Below are 16,491 nucleotides of genomic sequence, written 5' to 3'. Positions count from 1 at the left end.
TAGCACCAATCCACAAATCAAACACAGGAGATTTCGCTAGTATCAGTGACATCAGGTTGACAAATACAATGGGATGCAAGAAGGAAGACAAATGCTAGCTGGGCAGCCAGCATATAAATGTGCACATTCAGTTTCAAATGAATACGGATCCAAAGGTAAAATCAGTTAGTTCCCATTAGTGTTGTGCACCATTTAACCAGTAGAGTCCACTGATCTAGAAATCAGACTTGGAGCTCAAACCACTTGTACATTTTTTTTAAAAAAGTCTTGTCAAGCTATGGTTGTAGCAAACCATTAAGGGGATGTGGGAAATCCAAAAGAGAAAGGGGAGGAGATTAAATCACAGTCCCTAGGTTGAAGACAAGCCAATGTGACATCTGGAAATAGTTAAGTCATCATTGGAGGGTACATGCAGTTAAGCCCAAGGGTAATTACTCATTGTGCTTGTAACTTGTTTACTTCACAGAAGAATGTTTACATTTCCAAAGATAAACAAATACCATCAGGTATAAGAGAAAACCAAAACTCAATTACCACTGAGAAAGGCAATGAACAACAGTATCTGTGATTATGACCTGTTCTGCTACCAGTGAAGATATTGCTACTGTTGTGTCCAGAAAAGTTGTCCTGATTTAAATTATCTAGATATACCTTTCTAACTAACCAACACAAGGGGTGGAGGGAGAAACACTGGCGCTATTTGGCTGTGTAAATGGGGCCTAAATCAAGCTAACAAGTAGCTCTGGATAACTGAGATGCAAACAATGGGGTCATTGAGCATTTCAAACATGCTAAAAATGAAAGACATGGTCTTTATGCCTTCCTTATTCAAGCAGGAAGTCTCAGTAAAGTTGATGAGACTTCTGGGTGTGCAAGGAATGTAGAAACAGATCTCTTACAAACTGGTAGTATATTCTCTAAGAGAGACACAAACTTGTCTACATCTCTCGTTAAAGGTTTTGTTGCAGAAGCATTTTCGGTGCCCCTTCCCTTGTTATTTTACTTAGCTGCCAGTGATAGTAGTGAACCAATTTCTACTAAATCCAATTGTTTCACGGTCCTGTGCAAGAAAGCTATTGTTTCTCGAGGATCAGCAATGTTCATCAAGGCTAATAGTGCCCCTAACCTTGATTTAATTTATTTAAAGCTAAAACAAATGGCTAAAAACAAAACGACTGGCTAGTACTTCATAATTGGCCTAGCAAGTTAAAGCTCAGTTATCTTCTCAGTAAATATTTATACTGTCATTCTTTCCCATTCATTCTGCATTTCACACACACACACACACACACACACACACACACACACACGACTGTAGCCTACATCTGCAATTCATTGACTTTACAATTTACCACATGTTGAGATGGAGAGGTCTCAGCTCCATTTGAATCATTGCACAAATATGCAAGTGATTTATCGTTTTAAAACTGAAGACTGCAAAAGAACGACTCCACTTTTCCTGCACATTACTCCTCCTGGCAGACCACAAACAATTACAGTTCGTACTAATTAAGCTCTGTAAAATGTGCTGTACCCTGTTAATGCCAACCAGGCCCCCAAATTTCTCTTCCCCAAGCCAAAGTTTAGCTAGCAACTTAACTCATTCATGGCTGCCTGCTTGACTGTGTACAGCTTCAAGAATAATGAGGATCAGGGTTTTGGAGTACTTGAACAAAAACACACAAAAGAACAGACCAAGTGCCAACCTGGAATTAAACAGGGAGTTGCAAATGAATGAATTCTCTTGGGAAACAGACAAACACCACTGTTGATAACCTGCTAAAAGGTCCTACCACATCACCTCTGTAATGTGGTGTTAAGGGATTCAGATTTATCCCTAGGGGCTAATAAGTTACAGAACTCTACCGGTTAGGAAAATTCATAAAACATTATGTCCTAGGCTTCTTGAACATTTACTAGTGGAAAGTTGTTGGGTTTTTTTAAAAAATATATATATACAATTTTATATTTTGCAGGGGGAAATGACTCAGTATTTTAAATGGAAGGGGGTAAAAACATATGGGAGAAAACCAATATATGTATTCTTTTCATACTCCCTTGCCCAAATTAGTATCTCTAAATTGAATGTGATAATGCACCTAACTAGACTGCTGAGGTGGGTGGATATATTCCTAGGACTTATTTAAAAACCCTGATTTATCCTTTGGCCTATTTTTATAATTTAGGGTTTGGCTTTTTTTAAAAAAAAAGAAGAAGCATCATCATATAGAGTAAGAGAAAAGCACTCTTGCATTTAAAAGCATTTAAACAATGCACTTGTTTAATCCAGGGAGAACGAGAGGGGGGGGCCTCAAGTGATGCTTCGCCTTGGCCCCAAAGACTTTCCTGACACATGAGCCAATCATTCCCTAGATGCCCAGCTTCCCCTTTAGCAGCTGATCTCAGAAATATTTTTTTCAAGCACCCCTACACACTAGCATTCTTCCTTATTTGCCCCTGGCCTCTGGATTTTACCACATTCTTTCCCAGATACACATTTTTTTCCTGTGTTTTCTCTCCTGATCTGTCCCTTCTAGAAACCCAGATTTTATTCAGTTCTCTAAAGTAACGGGTGGGGAGGTAGGCACGTAATTTAAAACCAGACTTTGAAATGAAAAATGTATCATCTGTCTGCTCTCTAGATATTCTTATTGAAATGCCACTTTCTTGCTTTATTTCAAGAAAGAAGACAGAGATCAATCATAAACATACATCTGTTAAATATAGCCTAATGTAACTTGTTTATTAATTCAGGCATGGCAATTCCCCCCCCCCCTCCTCAGCTACAACAAATATATTCAGGGTTATATCAGGTTTCTTTGAAAGTATTCTGGGAAATATTTTGCAGGGTTCCTGTCTAGATATCCTACACAAGACTGCGAGCACGTTGATAAAGAATGCAGGCTGTGCGAAAGGTTTGCTTGAGCCACTACACATTGCCCCTCAGTATTTCAAGCGTTAATTCTGAATCATAGGAAAAGGCCAGCCATGCAGTTAGGAGAACAAGCACCAAACTCCCATCAGCCCCCCCAAAACAATCTAAGCTTTTCATGGGTTTATTTCCCCAATTTCCCCATCTCTCATTGCTTATAATTAGTGAAAGAAACCTGACCCACTGCCAGTGTCTGTGGACCTTGGATATTATAAGGCCAGCGTGGCGTCAAATATCTTAACATTCATAAGTGTTATAGGCTGTAAATAAACCCTGTAGATTTATGACCCTTCGCTGCCTGCCAGCAAATGACTGTGGCACATTTCTTTCAGCAGACCTGTTGAGGTGCAAGTTTGCCTTTGGTTGTAAAATTAACCATTTCCTTCACAAACATGCCCAATTACGAGTCAGCGGGCAAGGCTCTGCCTGCATATTTGCCATAGCTCAGTACAAAGAGAATACACACACACACATACACACACAAAGGCTTTGGGTGAGTACAAACTCTCTTACTATGCAAACAATCCAGCAGCTGCAGCTGCAGCAGTTAAAAAGTCTGGAGCAAGCAAGAAACAAAAAGTTCCCACAACAGGTAAGGTGTGGGAAGGAGAACATTCTAATTCCACCTACATCCCTGAATGCACTTACAAAAACACACATCCGTGCCCTCTTATCTGCAAGGGCTCTTTTGTTGGAAACTAGGTACACTCTGACCCAAAGAGTGCATCCCTTCTTCCTTTTATTGTGGCAGCATGCATGTTTCAAGAACAGCCACAAAGTGCCTCACAAATGTTTTCTCCCCTCAACACCCCCCCCCCCCGCAAACAGTCACCTACTCCCCTGTTCAGGAAAGCATTTGCTAAATCCAGGTTGTCTCATGCTTAACAGCCAATAATCCAACTTCCACATAACTACCAGACAGCTGGAAATGGGGGGCCTTACAGTTTTAGTCATGGTGCAGTATGGAAACACATACATGCATGCAAAAAAAAGAAAGGCAGAACAAGAAATCTACAGCTGTCCTTTCTCTATTCTGCTTTTTTTTAAAGGGGAGGGGTAGCATTTTCTTAGGAATCCATGAAAACTGGAACTTTCAAATCAAGAGACAAATCTTAGTATACTTATTTAAAAATACTACATCTGAGCATTGCCTTACAACAAAAGGCAATATTTGGGACCCTCACACAAAAAGATGCTGCAAATTTTGCCACAAATCAAAAGCGTCAAACTTTTACTTCTCTGGGCTCACAAGCTTGCATTCCGCTTCCAAAGGAGGACTGGCTCTTAAAATTCACTGATTCCCTCTCTGTCCTGCAACCTTAAAATCATGCTGGAGAAGTTTAAATGCCTTTTTTTAAAAAAAGAAGTTAACAAAGCTAATGCTAGTTGCTATGATATATTTCGCAAGCCACTTGCAAAGCAGAAACAGCGTTCTAACTGTGCTAAGAAGTGAGAGGTTTTCAGACTCCCGTGCTTCATTTGATTGGTGTCAGAAGATCATCGGCTGAGAATAGCTTGTTTCTACACAGTTACAGGGGGGGAAACTTCATTGTTGTTTTAAAGCCATCAAGAAGGTGAATGGTACAATTCAATGAATAGCTTATCTCTGCCATGAAGCGCAAACAGGCTGACATATGAAAACTGTATGTGCATTGTGACCATCCAACTAGTTTAACACCATAACCCTTCTTTCAAAAATCAACTAAGCCCTCAACCTTAAAGATTAGTCAGGAATCAAACCATCACATTGGAAGCAGAAATCTTAACAGTGCCGAGCAATAAATATTTCTAAGGAAGATGAAAAAACAAATTAGCATAAATACCAAAGAAGGGCAGGAACACCTGTTCTTTGTTTTTCAGCATGATAAGCATTCCATTGTTCTCTATTTAAAATGTAATGACCTGTGTAATTACAGTAATATTACATTGTATTGCAGGGGCTCCAAATGTCACACTTTTGAAAAGTGTTGTCAAAACAATTCAAGACAAGGGGAACAAGGGGGGGGGGGGAATACCATTAACTCTTCGTGCACCAGGATCTACATTCTTGTGCAGAAGATTATGTACTTCAGGAAATAAAAGGGGGGAAATACATTTTCCAATGCATTGTTTTAAAATATTTCCATTAATGGGCATTTACCAGATCACAAGCCATATCACTTCCATATTTTCCTACACTAACCATTTTAGATTCAGGTTGAAATGAAAGATGAGCACTGTGAAAGAACTCAGCACCGTGAAACAAATCTCCCCCACAAAAAGCAAATTAACAGTATGTTCATAACCAGAATTACATCTAACTACTTAATTGTTCTTCTGTTAAATTCTATTGCAGCCACTACCACATTGCCTATGCAAGTGTATTCTTTAATTCATTATTTCATTTCTAACAGAGCTCTCCTTACTGCATATTGGTCCTCTTCAGAGCCAGGCACATTACTTTAGCAAAAGCAAAATTAGCATTATGTAGAATAATCTTTTGTCATTTTAAAATAAAATTATTGCTAACAAGCTTTATGGACTCTTTGGCAATTAAAGCATTATTCCTAAAGTAATGTATTATTCATCATAAGCAGATTTAACGATGCTTTATAATTCTTTACATTTCTTAAAGCAGAAAATCGGAAATCAGTGTTCAGCTTATGTATTTCTAAGAACTGAAGGTTGCATATGAGAACAAATATTCCTCTAAATAAAAATAAAAAAAACCAAAACCAAAAAGAAGGAAACAATATTGCAAAACAACTTGTTTAACCTTCAGTAAAAAATATGGTTCATGAGCTCATAATCCTGTGTGATAATTCTACCTATGTGTAAGACTCAATATTATTTATTTACTTACACCTTTGAGTTAAAAAGAACAGCCAAATTACAGGAATACACCTTGAACAGTATAAACTGAATAAATCCTTTGTAATATTTAATCATTCTGGTTTGTACCATAAACGAATAATGGGTTCTCTTTAAACCATAATTTATCTTGCTTTCACAAATGCAAACTCTACAAATCATTGGGAATAGAAGAAAGGGCCCAAAATATGCTGTTGGCTTATGTGCAAATTGCCTACTGAATATGGAAAATGTCTTTTGAATCCATATGATGCTAAGGAACAAGGTCACCTGTTATATCAGTAAAATAATATATATATTATACAATGAAATGAATTCACTGTAACAGTGTGTTGTTATTAGAAAGAGAATGTTTAAATATGGCCAAGAAGAATTTTCTCCATTAACTAATAACTACTCTGGGGCCCTGATCAAACATCTATTCAAAACCTCGATACAAATAGTTCCCACTCATTTCAAAAGGTAATGGACTGCATCAATATTAAATCCTAAGTGCTTCTAGACAAAGATGTAAATAAATATAAAATTCTTTTTTTTTTCAGGGGAATTTCCCCCCCTAATGCTCATCAGCCCCACTAATTTAAATTTGCAAAATTATTTCTATTTTGAACAGAAACCACTCTGAGGAATAATTTTAAAAGGTTATGCTTTCATAGTACATAATTAAAATAACCACAAAACAAACACTCTATGCCTACCAACATATAAGATGTTTTACCTGTCCCATCACCTCTCCAATTACAAAATCCAGTCACCTTTCTTTTCCATTATGCTAAAACTGCGGTTACCAAAATGTCTCCTTGCTATGACCATAGCCCCAAAATAAAAGTAAATTATAAAATATCTTGACTGGGTTAACCTCATCCTTGAAAACATTTAAAAATACACAAGTAAACACTATTTTGTCATCTTTCCCCCTGTAATTTGTAATCTGAATTTGGACTTTAAGTAAAAACAAGCCTGATCTGACATCTTAAAAACAATTGTAGACTGGACACATTGAAAACATCCCATAGTCTAGAAACAGATTCAGCAGCTACCTAACAGTGGAACCTGTATTTCAAATAACTGCCTCAAATGACCAAGTTAAAAGAAAAGAGGTGAGCATTCAAACAGTAGTTTGGAGGGGAGAGAATTAAGTGGATAGATTGGGAAAGAATCACTTCAGTTAAAAGATGCAATAGAAAATGAGATACTGTAACAGATAAAATGTATACAAATCCTGCATTCCCTAGGGGAAGTGGCTTTTTTTTTTTAAAAAAAAAGTTGTATTTGAAACAATGTTAATGAAGATTGTATTATGGTTGGGCAGAGGAAGTAGAGCTGGCATAAATCCATGAGGATGTGTGAGGAGGGCAGTGACCAACACCTCACACCTCCCAAAAGTTTTAACAAAACCAGTCTGAGGGCTACAAGAAACTTATTCCCTCCATTCATACTGACACACCTTCGGATCCTCCTGCCACACCCAAAGGTCTTGAAGTACACATATTCTTCCAGATGAGCCCAGTTGTTTTGGAATACATATATATATTCCTTTTCAAGTGAAGGCTTGTTTCTTTATATAATGCTTTTAATTTTTGTTTGTTAATGGAAAGGCAGTGTCTGTTTGCAGGATTGCATTTGCCTTTTCTATACTATGTCCTGACTCTGCTGAGCCAAGCACAACTCCATATATATATATCGAAGCACAACTTCATATATATATATATATATATATATATATATATATATATATATGAAGTTGTGCTTCGATATTTTCTTCCCAACACAATAAACATGGGGCCCACATCCACTATCTTCTTATGGAACTCATACATGTGACCTATTTAAATGAAAGCTGGTGACTTTAAGGAAAGCCAGTCTGCCAAGGAAGGAAAATAAAAATTTCTCGCCTCTTCCAAAAAAAAATGCCAAAAAATTATTACACAGAAAAGCAGGAAGGGAAAACTGGGAAGGGGGGAGAGAGCTGTCTATAGTTAACTGCCACCCTTAAAATCTTTTAAACACAAAGAGTCCTAAAGTTTTTTCAACCAAAACAAAACCCGGATAAGATTTTACACCAATTAATCACTCGATGGCAACGCTGCCAGTAAATTAGTAACTCGGGAAGGTTTCAGCAAGCGAGCAAAGGGTTAAAAGGGGGAGGCAAGGAAAGGGGGAGGGGAGAGAAAGGAAACCCAGTCGCCACTCGAGAGGGGAGAAGGAAAACAGAGCCCGATAGAAATCGCCAAAAGAGTTTTGTGGGAAGGAGAGCGGAGGAGGCTCGCTTGCTGGGCGCGGGGGAAAAAATGAAAAAGCGGGAGCTGGGACTCCGGGTGCCCTGCGCATTGCCAAGTCCCAGGGCCGAAGCCCCGAAGCCCCAAAACTGAAAGTAAAGGAATCAACATGGCGAAGTGTAAACAGCCCCTTTCTCTGCCCTCCCCCCGCCCCCTCGGCGCGCAGTCAGCGGAAGGCGCAAAAGTTTTGGAAAGTTTCAGGCAGCGCCGCGGCGGCCGGGAGCGGAGGGGGCGGGCGGAACAGGCGGCAGGGGGACCTGGGCGGGTGTGGGACGCAAATGCGCGGAAAACACAGCTCGCATTTACATATATATACTGTATCTCTGTACATATGCACACGTTCGACTTACCGTTCTTGCCGTGGGCGAGAGGGAGCCATTGGGAAGGTAGGGGCCGGTCAGGTCGGGGATCATTATAAAGGGATACCCAGGATATGGTGGGCCCTTAAACAACCCTCCATCTTGCCTTTTCGCAGCTAACATGGCGGGGGAACGAGGCACAAGGAGAGAGAAAACAGAAAGCGGGGGGGAAATCACGGTTAGAAAAAAGTGCTTCGCGAAACTTGGAAGAGCATTTGTTTGCGCAAACGGAGAGCACGGTTTTGGGGGTGCTCCAGATCCGCGCGCTCTCCTCCCCCCCCCCTCCACCACCCTGGAAAGGGGAAGGGGGTGGGTGGGATGGAGCCATCAAGCACAACTTACCTTCCTCTAAACTTTCTCTGGATTTATCTCTGAAACTTTCGGACCTAGGCGGGGGCCGCCTCTCCGCCTTGGATCAAAAGAGGGTGGGAAACAGCCAAAAAATAAAATAAAAGGGCACCGGGAGAGTAGATGAATGAGGCAGTTTGGTGAAGGGGAAAGGGGTAAAATAAAAGAAGCAAGGAGAAGAGAGAAAGAGAGAAGGGGGAGAGAACAAGTTAGAAGTTTGTGCAAAACTTGATACGGAAAATACAGAGATAACTGAACCCACCAGAGAAGCAACAGGGCAGTCGCCGACCATACTATAAGAAACAGAGTTGCAACTCCGGGCGAAAGCTCAGTTCCCCCACCCCCTCCATGGCATTTTTCTCTCCTCTCCCCACCCCCACCCCAAACTTCTTGCATCCCGTCTCCCCGGGAACCCCCAAGGTGGAGTAAGGCAGGTGTGCTGCAAAGAGCGGCGGGGGGGGGGTCTCCTTACCTCCGAGTCTGAAGAGCTGTTTTGATTCGTTTCTGTTTCATTGACTAGCGACGATTTGACATCGGCTAAATCCCTCTCCGCCGACGAGTTCTCCGAGATCTTCTCTTCTTGCTCCCCTTCGTCTTTAAAAGAGATCAATTCATCGTTCGCCCCCAAATCGTCCCCTCCACCGCCATTTAGTTGCGGCATTTTCCTCCTGACTTACCCCACCAGCAGCAATTTTGCAAGGACAGAGGGGAGGGGAGGGAGAGAAGAAGGGGAAAGGGGGGGGAGGAAAAAGGGGGAAGGATTAAAAAAAGAAAGAAAGAAAAGGGGGAAGTTTGCAATTTTTTGTTTTTAAAAAAAGTCCAAGGTGAAAGTTTTTTCCTTTTCCTTTTCTTTCCTCCTGGGGAGGGGAAAAGAGGGAGGAGGAGGAGGAGGGGAGGGCAGTGTCCCTTCTCCTTTCCTTTTGCACCAGTGACTTTGGGTTTCTTCTTTTCCTTCTTCTGGATTTTCTCTCTCTCTCTCTCTCTTTTCTTCCGAAGATCAGATCAGCGTGTAAAGCGCGCGCACAGACACACGCGGGTAGACACACACAAAATTAATAATAAAAAAATTATATAAGGAGGGAGGGAGGGAGAGACGGGGGAGGGGGGAACTATAAAAAAATTGCAGCAAACAAACCAAACAACAAGTCAGCTGTAAAAAAGGGGGGGTAGAAGCCGCAGATATAGGGAGCCTGTGCCGCTCGGATTTGAGTGAGTTGAAGTTAGACTGAGAGCTTTTCAGTTCAAAGGCGGCGCTGATTGACAGATAGAAAAAGGGGGATCGAAATCCGGAGGAACGGAGAAGTCTGGGATCCAGGATTATTGACAGGGAAAAAGAAACACACTAGGCACTTAATGAGATGCAGGAGGGGGCGGGGGCTCCCCAATGACGTGTGCATAAATAAACAGGAGGAGGGGGGGAAGCGGAGAAACTAACAATGATCCTTTTTGGAGAGGGAGAGGGAGCGAGAGCCAGGAGCGGGGTAGACGAGGGAGGAAGGAAGGAAGAAAGAAGGGAATGGTCCAGTGCAGACAATGCGAAAATAGGAGAGAGGGGCTTAGAGAGAAATGACCCAGAGGAAAGAAAACACAGGCTAAACACACACACACACACGCAATTAAAAGAAAATGGCACTGTGCCTCAGTTGTGCATTTGCGCGCAAAAATAGGCTAGAAGCAGCGGTGCAATTTGTTGAGCCGTCAACTTTCACACGCGGAGCACCGCAGTTGGGGCTGCTAACCTCTGCGCGTTTACTTGAAAGTAAGCCCCGTTGCGATTTCCATCCCAGTAAGCGGGCTCCAGGACGGAACTGTTTGTCCCTGAGATATTTACATGGCTGCACTCAAATATATATTTATGTATGTTGCTGTCCTGAGCAGCTAGGAAGTTTATTGGGAGATAAACCTCGTGAGTATAGCTAAGCCAGGGCAGCAGCCGAGGCAGAGGGCGCCTCCCTCTCCCCCCTCTCCCTTCTGAGCAGAGTTTGCCTGGGACTTGAAAGCTGCTCCTGTAGGAGCGCGGCTGGGGAAGGCGCGCGCGCGCAGCGCCCTGCGCGCAGCTTCTCGGCAAGAAAGTGCCCCTGGCTCCGGAGGGGTTTCCTCCTCGGGCCTTGGGTAGGAGCCACCCGGCGCCCTCCTCCGTAGGTCTCCTCCTCGGAAGGAAGATCGGCCGTGTTCCGCGGGACTCTGAGCCTTGCGAGCGCCGGGGCAAAGTGTGCCAGAGCCCTTTTCCTGGAGAGGGATTAGGCGTCGCCTCCCCAAACAACGAGAGGGAGGGATGGCTCAGCACCATCCGCCGCTGCCCACCCCACCCCCTCCCGACTGGGGCTGGTGGAGATTGGCAGAGAGCGGTTGAATGGGAAGAAGTTAATTGTGGCGCGGGAGAATCAAGGGCTGCGAGACTCGAGGTGCGAAGCCTCCGTTGGCCGCTCTTGCTTGCGCGTCCCGCCACCCGGCTCCCCTAGCTCGCTCCTCCTGGAAAAAGAAAACAAACAAACAGGCAAAAACGCACTGGCTCTAGGGGACAGAAAATATCGCTTGTTTCTCTGTGTGTGATCCAACTGTGTGGTCCCCAAAGCAGGCTAGTAAATGAATTGCCAAATATAGATTATTGGGGGAGGGTGGGCGGAGGAGGAGGAGGGTGGGGATGCAGTTCAGGAATGCGCAACAGAACATTCTTTTCCAGTTACCAGCCAGCGATCAGGCTCCAAACAGGCGCAAACTGGGAGCAGAAGAATAATGTGGCTGCTTTTTTAAAAAAGGAAAAAGAAAAGAAAAGAAAGAAAGACATCTGGCACCCGATTCTACTGTGCTGATGAGGGGAGTAAAACAAATTGATCTTCCAGCAGTGACAAATTGTAACAATGGAAGAGTCAATTGGAAACTTTAACATGGGCCAAGGAACAAAAGAGGAGACGGGAAGGAGGGGGGAGCGGGAGAGAAAGACACACACGGAGTAAATTCAAGGGGAATTAGTAAATTGCCTAATAGAAATGGTGTCAGAAAGAAAAAGAAAAAAGTATAGGCTGTACTAACACACACACACAACAAGAAGCATAACCTGCTGCTCTTACTAAGAACCACTGGATCTTAAAGGGCTTCCAAAACAAAGCCAATCTGTCATGCAATATTTAGACAATTTAGAGGGCGGGAGATACCGGTATTCCCTAAAACTGTCTGCTCTGGGGAACATGAATGAAAAATAATAAAACAGCGATTGACACAGCATATATATATATACCATAAGTTCACATAGAAATTTGCATACTAAAGGAAAGATGCAGGCAAAATAGATTTTTTTTTTAATAAAAAAAGAATCACGGCAACTTGCAATCAGGAAAACAGGAGTAAAGAGAAAAGGGACATGAAAAGAAGTAAAACAAATGTGTACATTTAATCAGACAGGATTGCATAGGACACAAAGAACAGGGCTAATTACTCTCAGCAGGTAGGAACTAACCTTCAGACTTCATAAATAAGTAAGTCTGTGAACAATGTCTAAGTGGGAGGATGGAGACAGAAAAAGGATTATTTCAAGACACCCAGAGAAAAAAGAAAAACACAAGAAGAATGAAATACTTCTCTGTTAAATCAATGTACAAATGGATTTAACAGTTTCTTTTTCTTCTGGGTTTTTGACCAACTTGCTTTCAGACATTCTGAAAAATAACTATGTTTGGGATACATACTAGTCAATTGCCCCTGATCAGTATAATGAGCCTGATATATTAACAAGTGGGTTTAACTGACAGTGTTTCTCACAATGTTGCTTTTTGTTTTGTTTTATTTTTAAATATCTTTTAACCCCAAGATAATATAAGAAAAATAATCAAATGCTGAATATTTCATTGGCTGTATGGAGCCATGTGCTCTAGCTAAACGGAGGGATAGGTATTTAGAACAGCTGGTAGGAAATGTCCTACTCAGAGTAAACCCATTGGAGTTAATGAACATGACTAACTTAAACCCACTGAAATCAACCTTAGCTGAATACAAATTTATAACCTGCTTTTCAGTGGGAATTGTCAAAGTGAGATAGAGTTTTAAAAATACAACATACATAAAATCATAATTACAGACAGAGAGACATGTCAAAAACATCCCCAAGAGGAAGCATTCATTATAACCACCACAATCCTAAAAACCTGCCTGGGACTGCAACCCTATACACATTAATACTTTGTGGTAAGTCCTATTGACTCCAGTGTGAATTACCTCTGAGTAGACATAGCATCATCTAGAATGGTCTTGTTTCTTTGAAAAGGGCATGCTCCTGTATCTGAACGTGGCAAACCAATGTCATTGTTATTACACAGCTAGTAGGGCAGGATAGCACTAGACACACAACCCACAAAGCACTTTTCATATGGCATTTCAATCCTAAACATAAGGGTCTCAATTCAGGGCTTCTGAGTGCACATAATCCTGACCGAAAGTGGATGCCATCATTCCCTTAAGTCAGGCATAGGCAAACTCGGCTCTCTAGATGTTTTTTTGAGACTACAATTCCCATCATCCCTGACCACTGGTCCTGCTAGCTAGGGATGATGGGAGTTGTAGTCCCAAAACATATGGAGGGCCGAGTTTGCCTATGCCTGCCTTTAAGCGCTTGGGAAAGGTTCACTCACTAAGCTGCCCCAAGGATCAGTGGTAGAGGTGTGTGAGTCTCCCATATGCTCTGTGAATGCCATGTGGTCACCCATACATTACTTAGTTGGCTATTGCCTTTATAGACTGCCTTTCTGTGAAGGCACCCAATGCAACTCCCAGTTATTAACACAAAGAAAAATTACAAATATCTGCAGTCTGACTTCAGAAGCTGATGGTACTAGCTGTGAAGGCTGGGCTTCTCCTCTTTGCCTTAAGATGTAGGAAGATGGAAGTGGGGCTACCCCAGGATTCTCTCAGGCCATTGATAGTCCCTTCAGGAGTTGGCCTGGGCACCCTGGCTTCTGCCTTGCCTTAGGGCACTTAAGCCTTGTGTAGCCCAGGGAAGATGGGGGCAGAGCTACCCCAACAAATATTTCAAGCATCCTCCACAGAAGTGGTAACCGTGCTGCCACTATGGTGTGGTAATGCATGTAGGCCTTACAGTTCTGCAATGGCCATGGGACTTTTTTCTTTTTACTACAACTGACTAACAAGCTTCTACACTCCAGAAGTTTTATCATTGTGGCTAATTATTGAAGAGCTTCCCCGCTCGCACAAGTATCACACAAGAGCATCTCCAAATGCACACTGCATTCTCCAAAGGTTACTAACAAAAGATCAGAATTGTCTGTGCATATACACACATTGCACTGTGCCCATTGGGTGTGAGGGACGTGGGTGGCACTGTGGGTTAAACCACAGAGCCTAGGACTTGCCGATCAGAAGGTCGGCAGTTCGAATCCCTGCGACAGGGTGAGCTCCCGTTACTCGGTCCCTGCTTCTGCCAACCTAGCAGTTCGAAAGCACGTCAAAGTGCAAGTAGATAAATAGGTACCACTCTGGCAGGAAGGTAAACAGCATTTCCGTGCACTGCTCTGGTTTGCCAGAAGCGCCTTAGTCATGCTGGCCACATGACCCAGAAGCTGTATGCCGGCTCCCTCAGCCAGTAAAGCGAGATGAGTGCCGCAACCCCAAAGTCGGTCACGACTGGACCTAATGGTCAGGGGTCCCTTTACCTTTTTAACCTAATAGAAGGGGACGTGTTGTAAAAGCATACACAAGCATTTTATGATGTCAGGGTCACTACAGGACAGAAGGAAACTTGGGAAAGACCAGCACATGTGTTTTTTAAAAATATATTCCACCAAGTGAAATCGTTTTCTGTATTCTTCAGACATGTTTACATTGTGGTTGTGGCTAGCACTGTGGGAGAAGAATGCCTTTTGTAAACATATTTTGAAAATAATCCTAAGGAAATAATCCTTACATATTAACGTCTGCAATGGGGACAAGTTTATAGAAGCAACCAAATATTTAATACTATATAAAACTATGTATATATGCTACATATCTGACAGTTTCACAACTCTTATCTAACCACATTTACTTGGAAGTAAATGCCACTGGTTTCAGTAGGACTTACTTCCAGATAAATGCACTTAGGTTTACAGCACTTTTTTATACAAGGAAACAAAAACTTACCAAGATCAGAAACACCTGTTTGCTCAAAGTTCTCAGGTTGTATCCTAGATGAAAACAAATGCATAACTTGCCATAGCCAAAGTAATACAATATTCGAGGGGAAATTCAGACTAATCCATTTTGTGAGCAATGTGATATATGATTTGAAAAGCACATTCTAACCAGCAGCTGCTATGTCAAACCCAAGTGCTTGGGGCATGGACTTCAACAACTTCTTCCTATATATGCTAGACTGCTGCCTTTTAAAACTGATGAAGTGACCCTGTCTGGACCACCAAAGTGCTTTCATAGTCAATAAATATAGCAGCCTGAAGTCCAGGTGGCATGATTGTTGCACCTTTGTGTGGCTCAGTAGTAGATGGGTAGCCAAGGCAGCTGCATTAACAATGGTGTCACATGTTGCTGGCCAGGCAGTTCCATCAACAGTCTGGCCTCTGCCTTCTGCATCAGCTGGAACTTCTGTTCCAGGCCCAAACATAGGCATATTGAAGCATTGCATCTGTGATTATGAATGAACTGATTTAAAGCATTTATATCTTGCTTTCCTTGCAATGCTTGAAGCAGCTTACAATCTTCAAATAGATCATAAAACCAAAATTTTATAAACAATAAAATATTGAACAACACATACTAAAAGGGAGAAGCAAAACAGCTATTTCCAAACATTAACAAAAAGCACACGAGAGAATGAAATAGCATTCAGCAGGCACCTTAAAGACAGCAAGTAGAGTGCCAATCAAATATCTCTGGGAAGGATTTTCCAAAGGTACAGTGCCAGGCCCCCCTAAAACCCTGCATGACACAAACTGATATGCAGTATGCTGTTTAATTGCATAAATTCTGAGACAGGAAGTCTTAGGAGCAAATTTTGGCTCAGGGGCTAAACGTAAGCCAAACGTGGCCCTCCTGGACCCTCCCCTCCTGGTCTGAGACTTCCCTTCTCATTGGTCCTTTTCCATGTCCTTTGCCTGGCTGGACTATGTTATTCAACTGTGATAACGCTTCTTGCCGTGCTCACTTTGGCAGCACATATACTATAATAATGCTTCTTGCCTGCCTGGATGGAGAGAGAGAGGGCTCCCTAGAGCGTCATCTAGAGAGCATCATCTAGAGCACCTCCATACAAAGGAATGTTACATCACACATTAATGCTTTTGCCCACCCACACCCCTCGCTTTTGCCTCTAACCCAGTGGCATGCTCAGAAGGGAACATGGCTGTCAGGCTGAAAAGGACTCACCATACACCCAGCAAATCTGTAACCCGTGGAGCCACTAATGATGCCTGCATTATTGGGCTATGTTAAGGCTTACTAAGGGCTAATTTCCCCACAGGAATCACAATTACTGAAGTTTGAAATGCTGTCTGGCAGTGTCAGTGCTGACACAAGCAGCACAACTGGGAGGCAAAGTCCTCATAGAGGACTGTACCTGTTAGATTGCTGCTGGAGGAATGCCATTTTTAAATGCTCTTCCCTGTAAAAACATACTAGCACTTTTCATTTATTTATTTGTGCATTTGTTTAGTTCTTTGTAGACTTCTGCAACTCACAGTCTGCCACTTGAAGTCGCAGCTGAAGCTACACGCGACATAAT

General features: G+C 42.3%; 1 protein-coding gene and 1 long non-coding RNA gene across 39 annotated transcripts in view; both read right to left on the bottom strand.

Moving 5' to 3' along the window:
* TCF7L2 (transcription factor 7 like 2) overlaps positions 1–10,550 on the bottom strand; it is a 204,769-nt gene extending 194,219 nt beyond the window's left edge. For 4 of the 38 annotated variants that reach the window (XM_083441762.1, XM_083441767.1, XM_083441769.1 and 1 more), the window contains exons 1-3: positions 9,241–10,548; positions 8,763–8,829; positions 8,412–8,536 (exon numbers count right to left, since the gene is read on the bottom strand). In XM_083441762.1, the coding sequence (XP_083297888.1) occupies positions 8,412–8,536; positions 8,763–8,829; positions 9,241–9,429 (381 nt within the window). In that variant the 5' untranslated portion in view covers positions 9,430–10,548. Of the gene's footprint in view, positions 1–8,411; positions 8,537–8,762; positions 8,830–9,240 lie in introns of all 38 variants that reach the window. The other 34 variants (XM_083441748.1, XM_083441765.1, XM_083441768.1 and 31 more) reach the window with 25 other exon arrangements.
* A 4,347-nt stretch (positions 10,551–14,897) lies between these two features.
* LOC310678239 overlaps positions 14,898–16,491 on the bottom strand; it is a 59,494-nt gene continuing 57,900 nt past the window's right edge. Inside the window, exon 4 of the long non-coding RNA XR_014511708.1 lies at positions 14,898–14,941. This is a non-coding gene — a long non-coding RNA (uncharacterized lncRNA). The remainder of the gene's footprint in view (positions 14,942–16,491) is intronic.

The sequence above is a fragment of the Podarcis tiliguerta genome (genome assembly GCF_965153285.1).
Source record: "Podarcis tiliguerta genome assembly, chromosome: 5".
Taxonomy (NCBI): domain Eukaryota; kingdom Metazoa; phylum Chordata; class Lepidosauria; order Squamata; family Lacertidae; genus Podarcis; species Podarcis tiliguerta.
This window is presented reverse-complemented; position numbering and strand designations above follow the sequence as displayed.